At 46.3% G+C, this 22,927-nt stretch overlaps 1 protein-coding gene and 3 non-coding genes across 4 annotated transcripts; all 4 read left to right on the top strand.

Annotated features, from left to right (window-relative positions):
- Positions 1-2,199: 2,199 nt before the first annotated feature.
- Positions 2,200-21,545, top strand: PABPC4 (poly(A) binding protein cytoplasmic 4). The gene is made up of 15 exons (XM_065421908.1): positions 2,200-2,610; positions 11,553-11,746; positions 12,638-12,753; positions 13,206-13,345; positions 13,620-13,714; positions 14,322-14,459; positions 15,137-15,232; positions 15,959-16,231; positions 16,536-16,623; positions 17,197-17,316; positions 18,319-18,446; positions 19,196-19,289; positions 19,921-20,051; positions 20,129-20,228; positions 21,201-21,545. Exons 1-14 carry the CDS (start codon positions 2,418-2,420, stop codon positions 20,213-20,215), a joined length of 1,893 nt encoding a protein of 630 aa, XP_065277980.1. The 5' UTR covers positions 2,200-2,417; the 3' UTR covers positions 20,216-20,228; positions 21,201-21,545.
- Positions 14,834-14,967, top strand: LOC135893955 (small nucleolar RNA SNORA55). The gene has a single exon (XR_010562349.1). It is a non-coding gene; the product is annotated as a small nucleolar RNA SNORA55 (small nucleolar RNA).
- LOC135893956 (small nucleolar RNA SNORA55) lies at positions 15,536-15,671 on the top strand. Its single transcript, XR_010562350.1, has one exon. It is a non-coding gene; the product is annotated as a small nucleolar RNA SNORA55 (small nucleolar RNA).
- Positions 17,488-17,621, top strand: LOC135893954 (small nucleolar RNA SNORA55). The gene has a single exon (XR_010562348.1). It is a non-coding gene; the product is annotated as a small nucleolar RNA SNORA55 (small nucleolar RNA).
- Positions 21,546-22,927: the final 1,382 nt, after the last annotated feature.

Raw genomic sequence — 22,927 nt, 5'->3', positions numbered from 1 at the left:
GCCCGGATGTGGGGTGTGAGGTTACCCCCAGATTACTGGAGAGGGGTTCATGATTTGGGAGGGTGCTGCCCAGATGTGGGGTGTGAGGTTACCCCCAGATTACTGGAGGGGGGGTTTAATGATTTGGGAGGGTGCTGCCCAGATGTGGGGTGTGAGGTTACCCCCAGATTACTGGAGAGGGGTTCATGATTTGGGAGGGTGCTGCCCAGATGTGGGGTGTGAGGTTACCCCCAGATTACTGGAGGGGGGGTTAATGATTTGGGAGGGTGCTGCCCAGATGTGGGGTGTGAGGTTACCCCCAGATTACTGGAGAGGGGTTAATGATTTGGAGGGGTGCTGCCCGGATGTGGGGTGTGAGGTTACCCCCAGATTACTGGAGAGGGGTTCATGATTTGGGAGGGTGCTGCCCAGATGTGGGGTGTGAGGTTACCCCCAGATTACTGGAGGGGGTTCATGATTTGGGGGGGCTGCCCAGATGTGGGGAGGTTGCCGTGTGACGCCGTGTGGCGGTGAGGGGCCGGGCGGGATCCCGGCGGCTGGGAGCCGCTCTTGCCCCGACAGGGGTCGCTGCAGCGGGCGGCCCATCCCTGCGGTGCGGCGGCGGGTCGCTCCCCGCCGGCCCGTGTCCTCTCCGCGGCACGGCGGCCCTTTCACCCCGGGGAGCGGGGTATAAAGGGGGCTCCCCCGGCCCCGGGCTGCCTCTCTGCTCGCCTGGCCGCAGCGCGTGAGTCGGTGTCGGGCCCAGCCGCGCTCCCGCCGCCCCACAGAAAAACAAAAAAAAGCAAAAAAAAATCGCAAAAGCCCGAAAAAAAAAAACTCCCAAGAAACGAGCCAGCGCCGGGGCGAGAGCGGCGCCCCCCGGTCCGTGTGTCCGTCCGGCCCCTTCGCCCCCGGTCCGTGGGTCTGTCCGGCTCCCCCCGCCCCGGTCCATTTGTCCGTCCGGCCCCTTCGCCCCCGGTCCGTGTGTCCGTTCGTCCCCGGTCCGTGGGTCTGTCCGGTTCCCTGCCCCCCCGGTCCGTGTGTCGGTCCGTGTGTCCGTTCGCCCCCGGTCCGTGTGTCCGTCCGGCTCCCCCCGCCCTGGTCCGTGTGTCCATCCGGCCCCTCCGCCCCCGGTCCGTGGGTCTGGCCGGTTCCCTCCGCCCCCGGTCCGTGTGTCCGTTCGCCCCCGGTCCGTGGGTCTGTCCGGTTCCCTCCCCGCCCGGTCCGTGGGTCTGTCCAGTTCCCTCCGCCCCCGGTCCGTGTGTCCGGCCCCTTCGCCCCGGTCCGTGGGTCTGCCTGTCCAGGTCCCACGTTTCTCTCCCACTCGTCTATTGGGTGTGTCCGTCTCCCAGGCCGGGTCCGGCTGTCTGTCCCTTTGGCCCCTGGCCCTTCGGGGTTTTTTCACGGCAACCGGACCCTTTCACCTTGTCTGTCCCCCGGGGTCCCCACCCTCGGCTGTCTGTCTGCGCCCTCTTCGCTCCACGTGGGTCTCTGCCCTTCCCCTCCCCCCTATCGTGTCTGTCTGCCTGTGCTATCCATCGCCCCAAGTGTCCCCCCCCCCCCCCCCTCGGGAAAGGAGCTGCCCAGGCCTCCCTGCCTGGCTCCTCCAAACCAGTATTTATTATTCTAGTCCGAGGAACCGGGGTATATTTTATATAAAAATAGCGACATATCTTTTTCCTTTTAAAGAAAAGGGAAAAAACCCTATAACTATATATTGCAAAGTTTATTTTATTTTTGTCCAAGTTTTTTATCTCAGAAACTGAAATAACACAGCGGCCTCAGATTTTGGGTCTGAAGGATTTGGAAGAAGAAATAATAATATATTAAAAAAAGAGAAATACTTTTTTTTTTTTTTAATTGACACATTTTGCTTTTGGAAACTAAGGCAAAGTGGAAAAACTCCACAGTGTGGAGGAGGCCTTGGATTTGGTTGTTGGGTGGGTGGTGGGGTTTGGACTCCTTGCTTGTGGAAGGCTTAATTTTTTTTGCCTATTTCCAGGCCTTTTATCTATCTGGCATCTTCCCTTCTTCCTCTCCCAGGGCCTGAGATAATCAAGCACACCTCTTCTGCAGAATTCTGTCTCCACCCCCCCAAATCCCCACAAGCTTCTCTTGCAGGAACCCCCAATCTGCTGCTCTTGACTTTCCAATCCCCACAGAGCACTCTGCTCTTATCCTGACTTCCCATTGGCCTCTACTTCCTTCTGCGACTCTTTAGTCTCTTCTGCCCTGAGGGGGACCCCCCCACCCTTCTGCCCTGAGGGGGACCCCCCCACCCCTTGTTCCCACTTCATTTTCCGTTAGCCAAAATTAGTGATTTAAAAAAAATAATAATTGTAAATTCCGTTTTAGTTTCTAAAACTTTTTTGTTTTAAAAAAAAAAAAACCTTTAAAAAACAAATTAGTTTCTGGTGGGAGTGCGTGCTGGGTGGAAGATGAATACGGCTGCTAGTAGCTACCCGATGGCGTCATTGTATGTGGGCGACCTACACCCTGATGTCACCGAGGCCATGTTATATGAGAAGTTCAGCCCTGCTGGGCCTGTACTCTCCATCCGAGTCTGCAGGGATATGATCACCCGTCGCTCCCTGGGATATGCCTATGTCAACTTCCAGCAGCCAGCTGATGGTAAGTTGGACATAAATGCCTATCCCTCTTCCTTTTCTCGGAACTGTTTCGCTGTTTGTACAAGTCCATACAATCACCTAGCTGTGAATGGCCATGGCAGGGGTAAGCAGCTTCATGGCAGCTCTGCTACTCGGTTATGAAGTTGGAATGATATTAATCACTTCACATCTTCGGAGTCCTTTGCAAACATTAACTGATCTTCACAACACCTCTGTGAAGCAGATAAGTAGTATTTCTGTTTGCTAAAAATCAGCTTCCATGGACTTGCTTTTTCCTGGCTCATTTGAGAATGAAATCTTCCTCGTTTTCCCTCCCTGAATTGTTCTGCGTTAAGCTGCGTGTCTGGGTCTTTATCCAGTCAGTCACCTTGAAGGAAGCTAAAGGCTAGTCAGCATCTGGTCAAACCTTCAGTCCGAATGACTGTAAAGGAATCTTCCCTCTCCCACCCTCTAAGGGTTTGGCTACACTTGGGACTTCACAGGGGAATAGCGTGCAGCGCTGCAGGCACTGATTACACTGCGCTTTACAGCGCTGTACTCGCTGCGCTCAGGGGGGTGTTTTTTCACACCCCTGAGCGCAGCAAGTTGCAGCGCTGTACAGCGCCAGTGTAGCCAAAGCCTAAGTGAGACTTGGGAGGTGCAGTGGGCTGAGGATTGTAGTGTCTGGGGGTATATCTACTCTGAGGGTCTGGCTACACTTGCAGCTGTACAGCGCTGTGAGTTAAACCCGCCTTCGTACAGCTGAGTAGGGAAAGAGCTGCAGTCTGTCCACACTGACAGCTGCCAGTGCACTGGTGTGGCGTTTGCAGCTGCATTGGGAGCGGTGCATTATGGGCAGCTATCCCAGCATTAATGTGGCTGCATCGTGCTTTTCAAAAGCACGGAGTGTGGGGGGAGAGAGAGTGGTTTTTGGGGTGCTGAGAGTGTGTCAGCACCCTGCCTTGCAAGTTCCGACCCCCCTACCGCCCCTGCTTCTCATTCACTCACTCAAAGCAAACAGCAAAATGTTTGCTTTTTCTCTCTGGTACGCGGCACTTCCGCATTCCTGGAGTCGATCACAACAATGAAAAGAGTGGCCACTTGATAAGGGGATCGTCACAGCGCAGCAAGAGTTGTAGCCACTACGCTGCATCTCTTATTCCTCTCGGGGAGGTGGAGTACCTGCAGCGCTGTAGCCAGGGAGATACAGCGCTGTACGTGCCTTGCCAGTGTGGACGGGGAGTGAGGTACAGTGCTGTGGGCGGCTTTATTGTGCTGTAACTCGCAAGTGTAGCCAAGGCCTCAGCTGTAAAACCAATGGCAGCGAGACTCAGAGCCTGGATCCACAGACTGGGGTTCCTGCAACAGCACTATAAACAGCAGTGTGTGTTTGGGCTCAGGCCCTGAAGCCCACCCCCTTCCCTGGCTCTAAGACTCTGTCACAGTTTTAAAACGCAGTATAGACATACCGTGGGTAAACTGTCTGTTGGCTGATCTAGTTTGCTATTGGTTGTGAAGTTGAAATGCAGCATTTACTGATGCTTTTTCTACCCTTTTAAAAAGGAATACACAGCTCACATGAAGCGCTGATGGTGCCTTGCATGGCTTAGGCTCTGTTCAAGGTAGGTATCCTTGGCCCACAGCAGCAGAGCTTTGAGAAGGATGGGGCAGAGGAGGTCAATGTTTAATATGTCCATATCCAGAGAAGAAGCTGGGTCAGCATTTTCTGCCCTAGTTCCCACAGTCTTGCATTACAGACACCTAAGGTCTGAGATTTAGCAGCATCTTTACATGATGTAAGACTCATCATGTAAAGATTTTAACTTTAATCCAGAATTAGTTTGCAACAGCACAAACTTCAGCTACAAGTGAACTCTATTGTATCCGTTAGATTCAGATTTAAGAATACAGTCTTGTCGGTACACCAAAGGAATACATGCTCCTTGAATCATGAGCTTTCTAATCTGTAATAAATAGAATATATCAGTTATGTAGTAACTATTCCTCTAAACCTATTGAGAAGCAGAGCCTACTGGGCTGAATTCTTGTCTGGAATAGTGTGGCCCTGATTTTACGCTGCCCCGGGTTTTCATCCTGTCTCCTGATACATGAGACCCCAGAGTAGCATCTTCCCCTTTTTCCCCAGTGGTGCTGATTGCTTTGAATGGCACTTCTGCTCCTGCCTATTGACGTGTTACTAAAAAGCTGCCTCGTAGCCCAATGATTTTTTTCATACATGGAGCCTTTGGAGTTGCTTCATACACAGGCCAAGCAATGTACGATGTGGTTTAAGACTTAACAGCAAGAAGGGATGGATTAGAGAGAGGCTGAGGTTGTACACATGGTTCTCTTCTTAGTCCTGTAACTTCCTGTGTTATTACCTCTTATAAAACACTTTTGTGTTCACAGCACCTTGTAAACATTAACTGAGCCTCCTAAGCTGGGAGAGGTAGGTATTATCTCTCCTCTCGGGGTTGGGGAAAAAACGGGCAGTGGAAACAACGCCAAGCGGGAGTCAGACCTCAGATGAGATGAACACAGAGATGTAGTCTGAGTATCCATCAGAAGAAAGGAAGAGATGCAGGGAAATGTAGCTATGTAAACTTTTTCTCACTGTAGCTTTCCTAAAGCTGAGAAGGGCGTAGAGCAGAGGACAATTTTAAAGGGGCCCTTGAGTACTATGAAAGTAGACATGAAACTATAAGGGGCAAAGGGTTGTCTTTTTAGAGTGTATATGAGTGATTAGTTATGTGTTCTCCTTGATCTATTAAAAAATGCCCTGTCATGCATAAAAAGGAGAAGACAGGTGGCTTTCCAATATACTTCAAGATCACTTTTCACTGCAATAAATAGGCAGGTATTTGAGGGTGGAGTTGCTTCATACTTGGCTCCCAGGGAGGCAGCAGGCATGCTAGAAAGTCTCTGCTGAAGCAATACTCTGGCACAGTAGCAGGTGTCTAGTTACTTCTAGGTTAAGGAAGCCAAATGACTCAAACATGGGAAGCCTTGTCACTGAGGAATGTACGGGAAGGAGAAACCACCAAATTCCCATTGCTTTCATGAAAAGGATCTCTTCTGAAGAGCTTTGAATTTCTCCTAAGTGGTGATCCCCGCTACACATGCTGTTTGGCTGCATGAGCAAGAGACGGCTGCTGCAATCAACAGAATATTGTCAAACCCTTTGGAAAGACAAGACCATTGGTGGCACATCACGATCTCTTCGTAAGCAAGACTTGTCATGGAAGAGCAGGAAAAAAGCTTGTTTTCCCCTTTAAATATGGCACCCACCTCACGCAGCATGAAAGGACATATTGGTATCAGCGCAGAGAAGGAAGGATGCTCATGTAGTACTGCAGTTTGCCACAGTGCTATTTGCCGTATTGTTGCTGTAAGCGATCTCTGTTATGGTTTGAATATTATTGTCAGATGTTACAAAGTAGAATTTCAGCACAAGGTAAAAGTATTCACCAGAGCTATAGGGAGACCAGACTGCTTGTTTAGAAGTTGTATTCAAAGTACTTACAGATGTTTTTTCAGTGCATATGAAATAGTAACAAATAATTGAGCAAAGAATCGATAATAGTCCACAGAACCTTCCATTCAAGGATCAAAGTGCTTTACAGATACAGATCAATGATGCCTCTACCTCTCTGTGAGGAAAGTATTCTCATTTTACAGGTAGAGAAGCTGTGACTCAGAAGTTGACTTGCTCAAGGTCATGTGGCAAGTCTTTATCAGAACAAGGAATCGGAGTCAGAACTCGCTCGCAGTCCTGTGTGGTAATCATTAGCCCATGCTTCCTATACCCAGGACACTTGCATCTCAAGTGCAGACCTTCTGCTTTTTTACATACTTTTTTGTTAGCTAGTTAAGGTACCAGGTAGTGGAATAGTGATCTTCTGGGTGGGCATTGCCTGTTGGAGAAGGGTTGTTCTTGGGGAGAGAGTAATACTGCCTTAGATTGCACATCTCTATGGTATAGTAATGGGTGACTGTCAAATCCTGAGCATGTTGTATCATGGTAGGTAGATTGATCAAGAGAATGCTCCAGTATTCTGGCTGATGGTTAGGTTGATAACCATGGCCATTAACGTGGTTCTTTTTCTGACTAAAACACTGAAGAAAATTCTTTCAGCTTCATAATTAGAAGAGGAATTGAATGTTTCATGTGTGATTAGCTGTAGTTCAGCTTTCATAGTCTGGCATGGCCAGGTGCATTTTTTGTTTGTTTTAAAAACACATTAATAATTCAACAGACAAACTTTCATATGGACTTGTCTGTATAGCTAAGTTGTTACAGAAGCCCATGGGAAGAGAAATCATTCCCCCAAAGAATCTTAACGAAAAGTCAACAGATGGAATGGAGTGTGACCAGTCCGTTGACTTTTGGTTCTTATTGCTGAAGGGAGGCTTTTCCAGAACTGTACAATGTGATCGGCTTGCAAAAGGTCCCAGGATATTAGAGAGACAAGGTGGGTGAGGTAATCTATTTTATTGCAAGTTGGTGCAATAAAAGATATTACCTCACTTACCTTCTCTCTCTAAGAAGAATGTAGGTACTCCACCTCCCTGCCAGGCTGTCTACGCTGGGAATTAGGTTGGTATAATTGTGTCACTCAGGGGTGTGGATTTCCACACCTCTGAGCGACATAGTAATACCAATATAAGGCTATGTCTACACTACACAGCTTTTAGCGACATGGCAGTGTAGCCGCTGTTTGTCGTCTCTCCTGCCGACAAAAAACTTCCGTCCCCAACGAGTGGCATTCCTGCCGACAACGCACCGTTCACACTGGCGCTTGTTGCGGCAAAACTTTTGTCTTTCGGGAGGTGGGGGCTTAACACCTCTGAAAGACACAAGTTTTGTCGTTCCATTGCCAGTGTAGACATAGCCTAACTTTGTATTGTAGACCAGGGCTAAGAAAGCCTGGGGAAGTTTGTATGCAAAGGACTTCTTACCTCATTCAATGTCCTTCTCTAACTGAGCCCCACCACCACTTGTCATGGGCCCGTGAATTATTCATGTCCAATTATTCCTTCTTCAGCATCGCTGACAATAAACAACATTTTGTCTACAAAGAAATTCTTTTGCAAGCCTCCCTCATTAGGATGACCCAAACTGTATTTGAAATCTTTCTTCAAGGACATTAAATGAAGAATCAATAATTGACTTTCTAGAGTTTAACAGATGAGTTGTGGTCAAGTAACATACAGAGAAGCCAAGAGAATGAACCTAAACAGTCTTAAACTCACCAATGGTAAATAAATCAGAGTGGCTAAACTCTGGCTCTTTTTTTATTTTTTATTTTAAAGACATAGTGGTAATAAACAGGGACAAAAGGTCCCTGGGGCTTACAGAGTAAAACTCTAGTACTGGCTTTCTGATGGCTGAAACTTTGCATTGTAGTTACCCGCCTTTATGGGCCTTAACTGCACTGGCTAACTCCAGCACTTGATCAGAGAGTGGGGGAAGGGGGCATTACTGTCCGGCAGGGAGTGTCTCAGTAGTTTTCACTAGGAACAGGCATGAAACAGAAAAGAGTGGTGGGTTAAGCAGTTAGAAAAGTGAGTGTATGCTGCAGCACTGTCTCAGCTGCAGATGACTCTGCTGGAAGGATGACAGGAATCCGTAGGAGAGAAACAGACACAGGGATTGAAATGGCTGAAGCTTTGGCCTAAATAGAAGTAAATGTGGAAGTGTTTTTCTAGATCAGGGAAATGAATCAGAGGTGGGGTTTTTGGCTAATTCAAGCCACTCATGCCCATTCACTAAAATGGTGTGATTGTGCCTTGTCATATCCACAGATGGAGATGTAAACGTCCCTAAAGCACCGGGAGAATCTATTTCGGACCACTCGCTGTAATGCTCACAAGGGGTCTTTAAGCCGACTTCAAGCGGCAGACAGTGATACTGTGGCGTAATGTATTAACAGAGACAGCAGCAGCACAAGTTCTGCTCCTAGCTCGTAACAGTAGAAGAGCTGAAATAATGCGAGTAGGATCCTAACTAGTCTGTGGCTCAATAATTGTCATAGAGGTTCAGAATTCATTCTGATTGCATGCCTTTGCTTCAAACTGCTTGTCACCTTTCAACAGGAGTCCTGTTTCAGCTACAAATGGTATATACTATTAGTTTGTGTCCTTGCCAACACATGCCTCTGGGAGGACCTCTCCCTGCTATAAATAAATGCTGCCAAATTCAACAAGCTGGACTGAGTTGCCTTTTGAAGTGCCTACTGGAAATGCACTGTGGTAAACTGCACATTGCTGAAAGAATGGCGTTGATTCAGACTGTAGCAGTTGAGGAATAAATTGAGTACGCCAGTTGGTTGAATTTAACCCTTTTGACTAAACAAAGTTAGCTGAGCCCCTACGGCAAAGGTATTTTTCTCTCTTATACAATTGTACATGTTCCCTTTCCTTTGCAAGTGCGTAGTTCAGGAACAAGTGAGAGGGGAGTTTCAGCTGTGTGAGGCGAATGGGAGCGCTTGACAACACTCAAATAGAAAAGCCATTTCTGTAGCAGATGGAAACTTCCCATTTAAGAAACATTTCTACAAATAGGAGTTCAAATAGACTAATATTTCAAGGGGGTCTTGGTGACTTTTGTCGTGAATTTTGTGATGGTTGAGCTCCATGCTGACATGAAGCTAATCCCTGAGATAATTTGTTGCATAGAAAATGTTGGATTCTCTAGATCCTTTTTCATCTGCAGCTAGAGATCAGTAAGAGGCATGTGTAGCCAGCAGACAATCAAAATCACATTTCTCTTGAATTTGCTGCTGCTATGGTCTAGCCAACAAATTTTCACTTCTTTGAGGCCCTGAATCTAAATATGGAAAATCATCCATCAAAAAAAAAAAAAAAAAATGGAACCTCAAATCCAGTTTAGAGTTTTTTACTCTAGTATGTGGGTGAAGGTGGGCTGAGAGGAAGCCAAACAAACCTGGGAAGGTAGGTTTCTTATCTCATGACTATTCTTTGATTTAATGCAGGTCCATCCTCTTTTCCCCCCCCCGCCTCATACTGGGAATTAGTGTCCTCTTTCTCTTCCCCTGCATACTGTGGGAGTATTTTCTGGCATAGAAGTGTGTCCTGAGCATCTTAATTTTATGAACAAGATCCTGATGTGCATATGTAATGGTCCTTTTAATACACCAGTGGATATCAGACATAGAATCTCCTAGGGGGGTTACAGTGGGTTAAAAGTCAATCTACATTGCTGAGGTTTTAGAATTTAGATGGATACACTTCTCTGTTTACAATATAGCATATGCAGATTTCTTTCTGATTTTTCTTATTCCTCTCTGATGCGATCTTTAGAGTGGGTTGCTAAAGCACCATTTTTGCCCCATAGGCTACGTGGGTGTCTCAGACTTCCTTCCCAGCATATTACACATGTTTATGTACCTCTCCCTGCACCACCAAGGAGAATAATCCCTCTTCTTTTAGGCCTCGTTTACCGTTAACAGGGTTTGCCAGCATAGATATACTGGTAGAACTATACCAGGAAACCCTCTTTTGAAAATACAGCTTCAACTGGCAAAGGAATTCTCTTGCAGGTAAAGCTTAAACCAGTTCCCCAAACAGAATAAGCGATACTAGCAAAAGGACTTTTTTGCCAGCATAACTGCAGCTACCCTGGTATAGCAATGTTGGTTGGGGGTATGATTTTACAACATTTTTATGTTGGCAGAAGTCTAGTGTAGACTGTTATGCTGGCAAAGTGCTTTTGTGGATATGGTTTATTTCTTTGGGGGAGCTGGTATAAGCCATGCTAGCAGAAACACTGTGCCTCCACCAGAAGGCTTTACTGGTATAGCTATACTGGCAAATCGTTTCAAGTGTGAGCTAGGCCTTACAAGGCGTTTGGAGGATTTTGTGCAGAGTATTGAATATTAAGGGCTGTCAAGCGATTAAAAAAATTAATTGTGATTAATCGCACGGTTAAACAATAATAGAATACCATTTATTTAAATGTTTTTGGATGTTTTCTACATGTTCAAATATATTGATTTCAATTACAACAAAACACAAAGCGTACAGTGCTCACTTTATATTTATTTTTATTACAAATATTTGCACTGTAAAAAACAAAAATAGTATTTTTCAATTCAGCTAATACAAGTACTGTAGTGCTTATCTCTTTATCATGAAAGTAGAACTTACAAATGTAGAATTATGTACAAAATAACTGCATTCAAAAATAAAACAATGTAAAACTTTAGAGCCTACGAATCCACTCAGTCCTATTTCTTGTTCAGCCAATCGCTCAGACAAACAAGTTTGTTTACATTTGCAGGAGATAATGCTGCCTGCTTCTTGTTCACAATGTCACCTGAAAGGGAGAACAGGCGTTCATAAAGCACTGTTGCAGCCAGGGTTGCAAGATATTTAACATGCCAGATGCGCTAAAGATTCATATGTCCCTTCATCCACCATTCCAGAGGACATGCATCCATGCTGATGATGGGTTCTGCTCCATAACAATCCAAACCAGGGGCCATGTCTGGACTAGGAAAACAGGCCTTTATTTTCAACCAAGTTAGCTCAAACTTGATTGAAAAAATAATTTTGTTTTTCCTAGGTGAGACAAGGCCTAGGTGTCTTGATTCCCAGTCCTTTCTTCTGATTGCTAAACCATGCCATTACTTTTGTGAAAAATAACCTATACTAAACCCGTTGTAATGTAGTCTTGTAAACATGTCTAATGACTTAGCTGCAAATACATCAATTTAAAATAGAGTTTTTTATTTTTAAATGTCTAATCTTACAATAAAGGTCAGTTAGCCAATGGAATTACTAGCCAAAGGATATCACCAAGGCCTTGTCCCTTAAGTGTTCAGAAGAGACTACATAACCTGAAAGTGATTTCAAAGAAAGCTGTAGTACTAATGCAGCAGCGACCTTTCTCCTTTGCCATGCTGCAGAAGCGTGTTCTTCCTGACTTTCTTCTCTCCACAGCTGAGCGTGCTCTAGACACCATGAACTTTGATGTGATCAAAGGCAAACCCATCCGCATTATGTGGTCTCAGCGAGACCCCTCTCTGAGGAAGTCGGGGGTTGGGAATGTCTTCATCAAGAATCTGGACAAATCCATAGACAACAAGGCACTTTATGACACATTCTCAGCATTTGGGAATATCTTGTCCTGCAAGGTGAGACTTGGTACCTTCCCTAAACCCTGAACACCCACCTTTGTGTAAGAATCCACCTTCCATCGCACTTACTCGACCCAACTAAACACACGCAACAAGGGATGGAAAGTGGGGATGTCCACCATGCTTGGGCAAGGGAATCTCCAAAAGCAGAACAGAAAAGGACATAGATGAGCAGAAGAGGATCATTAAAGTTAGACTTGATCTTGATCGTCAAGGCACAAAGCTGTGCACAGCTTTGAAAGCCTCTTCTTAAAATGCCTTGCTGACTGTCCCTTGGCATGACTTGTTTTCCCTTGTTGACACGCCACTTGTGCAGGCACAACAAATGGAAAAGCTTCTGTTCTCTGCAGTTGAAGATACTAGCAAGAGCACAAGTTTCAGGCTATGAAAGGGTGGGTTAATGTTTGGCTTGTAGCTGGCATATGATTTAAATCTGGGATTCTGGCTTTTGCATGTAGTACATCAGCAATACTAGGTCAGGCTTATCCTTGTGGAGAGCACTTCATTCACAGATGTGAGTGCTTCACAAGGGAGGGTACATATCAGCAGTCCTTCACAGAGTGGAAAGCTGAGGAAGGGAGATGACGTACCCTTGCTCAAGGTCACATAACAGCTAAGTGGCACATTGTGGACCAGAACCCAAGTCTCTTGACTCCTAGCCTAACTTCCTATCCACTGGACCATGCTTCTCTCCCGTATTTAGTTTTCGTTATTATTTATTTGTATTGCGCCAAGGAGCCCTAGTCAAGAACCAGGACCCCATTTTCCTCTTCTTCATACCTTCTGTGTAAATCAAGGAAAACAGAGGACGTCTCTGCTGTTATCCTGTAACCAACATTTTCTGTCTTAGTGCAGAGCTGATGATCTGATTTGTTCCATCACTTGTAGGTGGTGTGTGATGAGAATGGCTCTAAGGGCTACGCATTTGTGCACTTTGAGACCCAGGATGCTGCAGACAGAGCCATCGAGAAGATGAATGGCATGCTGCTAAACGACCGCAAAGTGTGAGTGTCACAGCCAGAAGCAGCAACGATCGCATGAACCATGATGCATCTCGGTATTAACAGGGGACACACAAGGCTACTGGTTCTCCTGGCCCAAGCCTTGGCCTGCTACCTCTCCACTACAGGGCTGGTGAGTTTCCCTGCCCAAGCCATGGCCTGTTACCTCTCCACTACAGGGCTGGTGGATCTCCCTGGCCAAGCCTTGACCTGCTACCTCTCCACTAATGGGCTGGGTGGGTATCCTTGCCCTACACTCTCCACTGCAGAGCTGGGTGGGCATCTTTGGCCTGCCGCCTCTCCACCATAGGACAGTTGATTCATCTGCTTGGTCTCTGGCCTGTTACATCTTCCCCCAGCTCCTACCAGTCACTCGTTTTTAGCCCACTGCAAATCACACATCCACCCTTGAAAACGAGTTTTTTCTCACAGTGACTCTCGCTTTTTCTTTTCAGATTTGTTGGGAGATTCAAGTCCCGTAAGGAGCGGGAGGCTGAGCTGGGAGCCAAAGCAAAGGAGTTCACCAATGTTTATATTAAAAATTTTGGGGATGACATGGATGATGAGAGACTAAAGGAGCTCTTCAGCAAATATGGTAAATACACTCTCGCTGCAGCTGCAAACCTTGTACCCCCATAGTAATTCACGTGAGTGCTGCCAACTGTGGTGCTAGTTCTGAGTCACTCTGAGGACAGAGAAGCAGGATAATCCAGAGAGAGTGGGCAGTTGTCAGACAGAAGGCAGAGGCTGGGACACAAAGGGAATGAAAGAAAGCCAGGTGGTCTGTGAGGCTGTAGTTTTGATTTTGAAAAGCTCTCCTGGAAATGTAGTGTAGCTAATGCCCTGCTAACTCTGTCCCTTGGCAACAGGCAAGACACTGAGTGTTAAGGTGATGACAGATCCCACTGGAAAGTCCAAAGGCTTTGGGTTCGTGAGCTTCGAAAAACATGAAGATGCCAACAAGGTACGAAACTGCTTTCGTTCTAGTCGGGTGTTTATACGGAAATAAGTGTGGGAAGCCATCATCTAGTGTAGGGATGGGGAACACTGATCCTCAGAAAAGCTTAGAGCCGAGAGTGTCCAGAGTTGGGTTGAATAGCTTCTGCACTTCACCAAGTTGGATGTTCAAGGTTAAAGCCCACATTCCCCCAAACTACTAGATCTGTACGGTATCCTGTTGGATAAATAGCAGGAATTTTATCTGATCAGGGACCATTACACCAGGAGACAAGGTGCAGGGAAGTTGGGGAGGTGTCTGGAGCTGGCATGATGCTCAGAAATGCTCTTCCCTCAGAGTAGGTCTTACAAGATTTGTCCCTGTAGTCAAGGGTTGAATAATCGTCTGTACGTTCACATCTCTGCTGTGAGTCCGGAATTTAGAGTGAGCTGTGTGAGGATGGTTCCTGCTGACAACTTCAGTTTGTATTTTACCAGGCCTTTATTTAGATGCAACACAAATGTAATGTTACAGGAGAGGGGGGTGGATTGTTGGCACTCAAGCTGCTAGTAATAGGAGTAGCTGCCACTTTTTCACCATTTGACAGGAATTTTCTGTTTGAACCCCTGTCCAGGCAGTGGAAGAAATGAATGGAAAGGATATTAATGGAAAAATGGTATTTGTAGGCCGGGCACAGAAGAAAGTAGAGCGCCAGGCAGAGCTGAAACGGAAGTTTGAGCAGCTGAAACAAGAGAGAATCAGCCGGTACCAGGTAAGACAGTGTGTGTTCCTGTTCTGGATGCAGGGACCCATCTTCAAGCAGAAGTGTACTGGTGGACTTAAAGGGAACATGCCTATTCTTATTTAATTGTCAGCTTGCAATACTGACCTCTAGAGTTAAAGGCAATCGCCTAGTATGGGCAGAGGGAACTCCAGGGGTCAGAGCTATGGCAACAGACTGAAATTTTTAGTGGCATGTGAGCATAAAGTCTGGGGTTTGTAAGGACTATCAACATAAAGTCTCAAGCATGTAGTCTCTCCTGCAGTTATGAAGACTGACACCTTACATGGATGACAAAAGGTAGCAGAGATCAGGCCACCTTCTGTGGTTGTGGTTTATGGTAAAACTAGGTCAGGATATTGTTTGCATCTAAATCTTTCCTGCTCCTTGCAGTGTAGTGCAGGACTGGGGACACATGATGCTACAGCAAAGCAGAGGAAATCCAGACAGGCTCCTTTCCATTTGCACTGGGACTTGTCTCTACAACTCTGCCACATTTCCTGCCCTTAGTTATTAGGGGAGCGAGCTCTGGGTTTGGATCATTTCCACAGCTTAATGGGTTTGGCAGCTAGATGTGGTTGCTCAATATTCCCTAAATATGCAATTTCTTCATTGGTATGGCTGTCTTCCATATTGTTAGCCTCATGTATTAGTATTCTCTCTTCTAGGGTGTTAATCTGTACATTAAGAACCTAGATGACACTATTGATGATGAAAAACTGAGGAAGGAGTTTTCACCTTTTGGGTCTATTACAAGTGCCAAGGTATTGTCAGGGTTTATAGATTCTTAGATTTCAAGGCCTGAATGGGAGGGGTCATTATCTAATCGGGGCGTGGGGTTGAGGGTGATTTGTATATCTGTGGTTCTCTTAAGCACCGAAAACATCTTGACCAGTCAAGATGTGGATTTCAGTGGGACTGAAATGTGTTTTTACGTGAGAATTGTATTGAATACTTGCTTCATCCCTAATGAGGTGGGAAATGGCAAACTGGCTTGTATTTCAAGTGACTCCTGACATAATTGAGATGCCTAGGAATGCAGTGTTGAGTCATGCAGTTTAAAAGGTGCACCTGAATCTTTCCCATTCCTTGCAGTACAGTGTGGGCCTGGGGACACATGGTGCTAACAGCAAAGCAGAGTAAATCCAGACAGGTGGTTTTCCTCCCTCATTGAGGGCTTGTCTCTACAACTCTGCAACATTCCTCCTCTGACCGGAGGTTGTGGAGATTCACTAGGGTAAAACATACAGCTTCTCTTTATTGGCAGGGAATAGGAAGGAAGTAGAGGTTTCGTTGGAAGTAGCAACAATTGATTCATTGCTGGCTGATCCACTCCCTATAGACAACAGTCCCTTCCCGTGTGATATACATGAAAGATCACTGAGTACTTGAGTCCCCTGAATTGTGAATAGATTGCTATGACTCTAGCCAAGCCCTCATGACATGGACTTGCCTTCACAATGCTGCCACTCTGTCAATCCTTGTTTTAGGTGATGCTGGAGGATGGACGAAGCAAAGGGTTTGGCTTCGTCTGCTTTTCCTCTCCAGAAGAAGCTACCAAAGCCGTGACTGAGATGAATGGGCGTATCGTGGGCTCCAAGCCATTGTATGTTGCGCTGGCACAGAGGAAAGAGGAGCGAAAGGCCCACCTCACTAATCAGTATATGCAGCGCATTGCCGGAATGAGAGCCCTGCCTGCGAACACAATCATTAACCAGTTCCAGCCAGCTGCTGGGGGGTACTTCATGCCTGCTGTGCCCCAGGTAAGCCCCCCTGAGTAAGTCAGAGTGGCTTTACTACCAGCGTCACCTGGCTTGAATCTCTGACGCTGCAGCTGCAAGGACTCCATTGAGTCTTTCTGCTGTGCCTTTCGCCAGGCTGCAGCTCCTAATGTGAGGTACCTAGTCCGTGGGATCGTTCTGTGGCTTCCCAGCTGCCTGCTATTGTCATGTGACTCTGGGGCACAGAGCACTGAGCTCAGGAAGGGTATCAAATCCTGTTGTAAACAACATTTTACATCACTGGCTTAGATATGGCTTCTTCATTGTTTTTTTCCATCCTCTTCAGGCTCAGAGCAGACCCACTTACTATTCACCCAATCAGATGACGCAGATGAGACCTAACCCACGCTGGCAGCAAGGGGGGAGACCTCAAGGTGAGTGTGCTGGAAACGGAGCTGTGGCTTTAAGACACCTGTTTGTCTTACTCTCTGATTATCCTTCACACTACCTGTTGATCCTGTGTCTGATGCCCTTTTGTGCCACTAGACGTTGGAAGAAAAGTGCAGTTGTTCCCCTGCAAAGAACAGACTAGACGTCATTCTTGGTCATGGCTGGGCTGCCAGGTGGCGAGGGACACACACTCGTTCTGGTGACTGAAATCCCTGCTAGGCAATATCCACACAGCTGATGACATCTGTTGTTGATCTGGGCTCTGCCATGCCAGTCTCTGAGAACTACCCTCTGTCTTACCAGGGCATACTCTGTAGTCTCCTGTGTGTTCATACAAGTATAGCCTGCTGGGGTTTCTAGAGCCACAATTCCTTCTCTCTTTCCAATGTGGACAAGGATGACAGCAACAATGAGGACTTCTCCATTGAATCCCCTTCCTTGACTCCCTCCTTCAAGACACGCGTGCACAAGCGCACACACGTCTCCCAGCTGGTGGGCCGGGAACTGCTAATCAGTTTGTATTTTGAGAATTTCCTCTCATTGCTTTTCTCTCTCAGGATTCCAAGGAATGCCGAATGCCATGCGCCAGTCCGGACCGCGCCCAGCACTGCGCCATCTGGCTCCTACTGGCAATGCTCAGGCCTCTCGTAGCCTCCCTGGTGCTGCCCAGAGAGTTGGTAAGCAGCCCAGCTCTTACTTTCTTCTCCAAGTCTAAGTGGAGAAGCGGGGGCTGCAGAGTCTCTTGTGTTTCTGAAGACTGATGCCGGATGTGGATGGCAAGAGGCAGCATGGAGCGCACAGTTGTTGTAGGGCCCCACGTTAGGGTGGCATAAGTTAGGGTAAAGAGAGCACCTAAATCTTTCCCATTCCTCGCGGTGCAGTGCTGGTCTGGGGACAGTTGGTGCTATAACACAGCAGAGGAAATCCAGACAGGTTGCTTTGCACTTTAATTGGGACTTGTCTCTACAACTCTGCAACACTTACTACCCTCTGTATGATTATGGAAGTTTCTCCAGAGTTAGATGTCCAGCTCACTCAGTTGGAGGGGATGTAAGTAGGAAATGTCTCACAAGCAGCATCTATCATTGGTTTAGGGTGACGGAGAAAAGCCCTGTCCTAAGGTGGCCCAGTGTTTCTGGGGTATAACTCTAGCGAGGTGATGGCGGCTCTCTTCCACTGTAGTACAAAAGGAACTAATTTCTGACTGGGGCCCCGGGTTAGAAGTTCCAGGATAACACACGCAGCAGGATAATTAACCTCTTCCCCAACTATATCTAACATGACAAACTGAATATTACACAGCTCAGAATAATTTGGCAGGTAAGGAGCCTGTTCAGCTGCCGGGTATGTTGTGTTAGTGCAGCGCCTCACAAACTTTTAGTTCCAAGTATGTGTATAACGAGGATGCAGCGTGCAAAACAGGGCTTGGTCCAGCTTCATCCGGGACTGAGTTCTAGCTTGGTACCATTACCTCCCCGGCACTGAAAAAGACAGGTTCTGCACCAATATTTGGCTCTGCATTGAATAAACTCTGCTGCTGGACAGCGGTGGTGCTTAGTTGTGGTTGTTCACAAATTCCACACGGTTCGCATCAAGCTAGAAACACAGTGGGGTTTAGACTTGTGCGCCACACACTTCTGTGCGTGTGTATAATCTGGTATCCTATTCTTCCTTTGCAGGCGTCGCCACTGCAGCTCAGAATTTAGCCCCTCGTCCGCCTGTAACTGCCCCGGCTCCCAGAGCAGTTCCCCCTTATAAATATGCCTCAACTGTCCGCAGCCCACACCCAGCAGTACAGCCTTTGCAGGTAATACGAGGGGCTGTGTTGCAGCCAGCAATGGTAAAGTTAGACCATAGTAGCTACCGGAGCAGCTTTTACAGCTAAACTTGACTGTAAAGTGGATTTTTTTTTCTAGAAAGGCCAGGTTACTTTGCTAACAGAGATGGCAGAATTTGGGAAGCTGGCTGTACTCCTCCACTTACTCAGCTCTGCTTGTGCAGCTCAAGCCAATCATCTGGTTTAGCCTGGCAGGCTCTTTATTTGCCCTTTTTTCCCCCCAGGGATGCTCTTGGGTCCTTGCCCCAAACTGTGTCTCTGGCCTCAGCTGCACCGCGTCGTCTCTTAGCCAGGCTGGATAGCACAGCCTTTCTCGAGGGATCCTTGAAGATGCAGCTAGACCCCTCTACAGAGGTCACCAGGCACATCCTGTTGTTGAACAGCAAATCTGAGTGCTGCTGTTGTCCCAGCATTACATTACCCCATCAAGCAGTCCTGTACCTCACAGCTCTAAAACGATCCATACGTAGGACGTTTACAAGCAACATGCCTCCAAGTTCCAGGATTCCTTTTTGAGGCTTGATTGTGAACTAAGAGCACCCTGTCGGTCCTGCACTGAACCAGTCTTGTCCATAGGCCTTTCCAGCTGCTCAGGCTCTGCCACGGATTTATTTGTGTCCTTGGGGAGGAGCTATAGATTCTCTTGCTGTCGCTAAACAAAAAAAACCAACCGTTCCCTTTTACACATCACTACTGAATTCTCCTGTTGCTTCTTACAGGCACCTCAGCCTGCAGTACACGTACAGGGACAGGAACCTTTAACTGCTTCTATGCTAGCTGCTGCCCCTCCCCAGGAGCAGAAACAGATGCTGGGTAAGTGACATTATAGTTCTTGAGGAAGCCTCCAGGGCTATAAGGACACTAAACACATTCCTTGTGATCCTATTCTAATTCAGGACAATTCACGGGAGTTGGAAAGCATCAGTCTTTCACATATAAGGACACTCCAGCCACTTTTGAGAAAGCAACTGGACACGTTTGTAGCGAAATCCCTCTGTAATGTGTGTACAGATAATGGTTAAAAGTGCGGGGGGTGTAACTATCAGGGTTTGAAATGATCGTTTCATTGGAAACGCAGCTTCCAATTCCAGTAGCATTGGCTCCGCCTTGTTGAACTGCATTCAGCTTGTTTTCATGGAGATCTTTCCAGTGTCTTGTCTGCTCTACATAGACGTTAAAGTCCCTCTGGCAATTCTGGGCCAAAATTTTCCACAGCCTTCACTGCTGTCTACCTGGTGGCTGCCCTTCTCCCTGAGTTTGGCAGCATCCCACAGTGGTACTGTGTGCATATACTTTGTAAAGTTTTTGAGATGAGGTGCTACAGAAATGGAACGTTAATGCCCTGGCTCAAAGCTGGTGATTTACCTTCCCCCTTTGTCATAATTGCTGCAAAGCCCCTCAGAGCACTCTACAAAGACCATCTGTTTGACCTTTGCTTTCCTAGGAGAACGTTTGTTCCCCCTGATCCAAGCTATGCACCCCAGCCTTGCGGGGAAGATCACAGGAATGCTACTAGAGATTGACAATTCAGAGCTACTGCACATGCTGGAGTCTCCAGAATCCCTCCGGTCAAAGGTAAATTCCCACGCCCTTCATGGCAGGCTTGGCTGGAGAGTGATCATGGATCTTATTTGATCATTTTTCTACCCCAGGTGGAGGAGGCTGTTGCAGTGTTGCAGGCTCACCAAGCCAAGAAAGAAGCTGCCCAGAAGGTGGGCGTGGTTGCTGCTACCTCTTAAACCAGGAAGACTGGTGAGTGCATCCCTGCTCTCCCCTTCAATCCAAAGCTTTCAGTATCAGAGTAACTAGAATATTGTTTGTAGGGAGTGCAGCCTGCCTAGAAGAGGGGTCAGGGCTCCATCAGAATTTCAGTCCACTCCTTGCAGATCAGTGCAGTTTTGCATACAGAAATTCCTGAGGATAGAAGCTTCAGAACTTTTCTTTTGGAGATCCATTCACATTTCATCTTCAAACAGGTTTCTTGAGTTCCTGAAGTATCTCCAGCAGCTAGCGTGTCAGGGAAGGATAAAAATATACTGAAATGAGATTTGTGAAGACCTTTAAATTATTAATCCATGTCAAAGAATAGAATCCATCAAAATAAGAGCAAAGCCACAAGACATCAGTCATTTTTGGGCAGGGCAAAATGGAGACCTATCACACCTAAATGCCCAGGTTTATCCAAGTTGACAAGTACCTTTAATTAAAATTACCTACTGTGTTCTTGTCAATTAGCTGCTAAGTAATGCTTTCAGTTTCTCTGAATGCCCCTGTAGATGGGTGGCTTAAACTACATCTAGATTTTCACATGCCTTTCCATAGCAGCTTCCCCTCATAAATTCCCTAATGTGGATTAGTCTGGAATTACTGTGGTCCAGTAAAAGATATTACCTCACCTACCTTGTGTGTGTCATATCCTGGGACCAACTCAGCTACAACACTGACCAGTAAGGCACTTTATATGAGGCGGTTGTGACAGGGTATCACCACTTCTGGCACTAAAGATTTATAGGAAATCTTCCATTTCGGGAGGCACTGTCGCTTTAAAATGACAACAGCCAATCTGGCAATTCATTATAGTATGCAGATTAAATAGTAAATTTGCCCCTTGGGTTTTTTAATGGGTTGGTAATTTTGGATATTGGCACACTGGGCTGGATTGAGCTATGTTGCCTGTAGAGAATTTAGTATTTTCTTAACCTTTTCCCCCCCCACCCCCCATAGGATGCAAAGAAGCCAAATAACCCCTTCACAGACATCAGCTGAAGATATTTGGAGATACCCTTCGCTGTCCTGCAGATCTCAACACCATATCACATAGCTATACTGTATTTTGTAAATTAGTCTTTAAAAATCTTGTTTAAAAAGTCAATTCCATGACACTTTAGGTTTCCAAGACCAGGATTAAGTTTGCAAGCTTTTCCTTTGTGGCCAGGACAGAGCTAATCTTTGTCTTTTCTAAGCAGGACATTGAGGATTTCTGATTGAAAGTTTTTTGTGGGTTTGGTTTTTAACTGAACAATCCAGTTTGTGAAGTCTGGAAAGCCTTTATCAATAAAGGAATAAAACCTTTCATTAAATGGGTCTTTTCTCCCGCCTATTGTGCCAAACCACATGAATTTCTTTTACTTGTCAGAAGTAAACTGTTAAGGAATTGTCACATGATTTAAAAACTTAGTTGTGATTTAATGGCACTATTTTTTCTCTCTCTCTCTGTCTCAACCTGACAATCCCTGCTATCAAGTAGCCATGATAAAATACCACTTGACATTTTGACTTCAAACTGCAGTGTTTGGTTCTGGTTGGTATTTGAAAGGCAGACCTTTAAAGAAAGCCCATTGTATTGGAAATGGTGTTGATTTCCTAGGTGGGACACAGCCCTCTGAAATGGTATTGGGAGACATTTTTCAGATGAAGGATAGAGAAGGGGTTCTGATTACGTTCCATTTAAAAATACCAGGGCACTCTGCAAGAGTGGAAAATACCTGGCCATTCTTCACGCTGGATGACTACATACGGTGTTCCTCCGTTCCTCCTGCATATTCAATTGGATATTTTATTTCACTTCCTTTTAAGAGTTGTATAGTGTCGTACTGTGCTAGTAAAACTATTCTGCACCTTCGAGGTCCCTGCATTTCAGTGGCGGGAGGTTTTGATGTGTGCTCTGTAAAGTGGTTTGGGGCCATTCTTTGGCATGGAAGGTATTCTATAAATGACTTAAAGGTACAGCCCAAAAAGGTAGGGTTAGTATTATCAAAGCATTTAAGAGAATCTCCCCTAAAGGAAAACCGCCAAGCTGGAAAGCACACTTCAGTTTCTCTGCAAAAGGAGGAGGATGCCTGCTTCACAGGGGAGCTAAGGCTTAATACAGGGTTGCAAAGTATTTTTAGATCCTTGGAAGAACGGTGCTAGGAAAGTATAAAAGGCTTTTTTGGTTTCTAGATTTAAATGCCACCTCGATTTTCCACTTTGCCCATCTGTGTTTTTGAGAGCAGGCCAAGGTTTTGAAATATACAAGAATCCCCCTCTGAAATCTGGATTCTGGTCTATAACACTCTGTGCCTAAACCCAAGAGTAGATGCTAGGAGAGCAGAAATGCAGGGCCCTGCATCTCCTGAGGGCAAGTCACAAAGCAGAGCATTTTGATTCTAATGATACAGACTCCTTTGTATGGGGAATTGAACAATAGATTGTAACAAGATCCTGGAAAGGCTGGTAGCTCTTAAACATCAGTTACACGTGGGACCTGTTATCTTAGCTGACCACTCCAATAATTCCGTTTCTGCTTCCCAGCTGCAGTGCCACAGTTCATAACATTAAAGCAAATGGTGACTTTGCAGTCTGGTGGTATGACACTTAGCACAGTAACTTACTGATTATTTGGAAATGCAGCTGAACCTTACTGAGCATCCCAGAGAGTCAGGGTAGGACCCTGTGAAACTTGTTGGGCA

The sequence above is a fragment of the Emys orbicularis genome, chromosome 23 (genome assembly GCF_028017835.1).
Source record: "Emys orbicularis isolate rEmyOrb1 chromosome 23, rEmyOrb1.hap1, whole genome shotgun sequence".
NCBI lineage: Eukaryota > Metazoa > Chordata > Testudines > Emydidae > Emys > Emys orbicularis.
The sequence above is the reverse complement of the archived record's forward strand: the minus strand, read 5'-3'. Positions and strand labels throughout refer to the sequence as shown.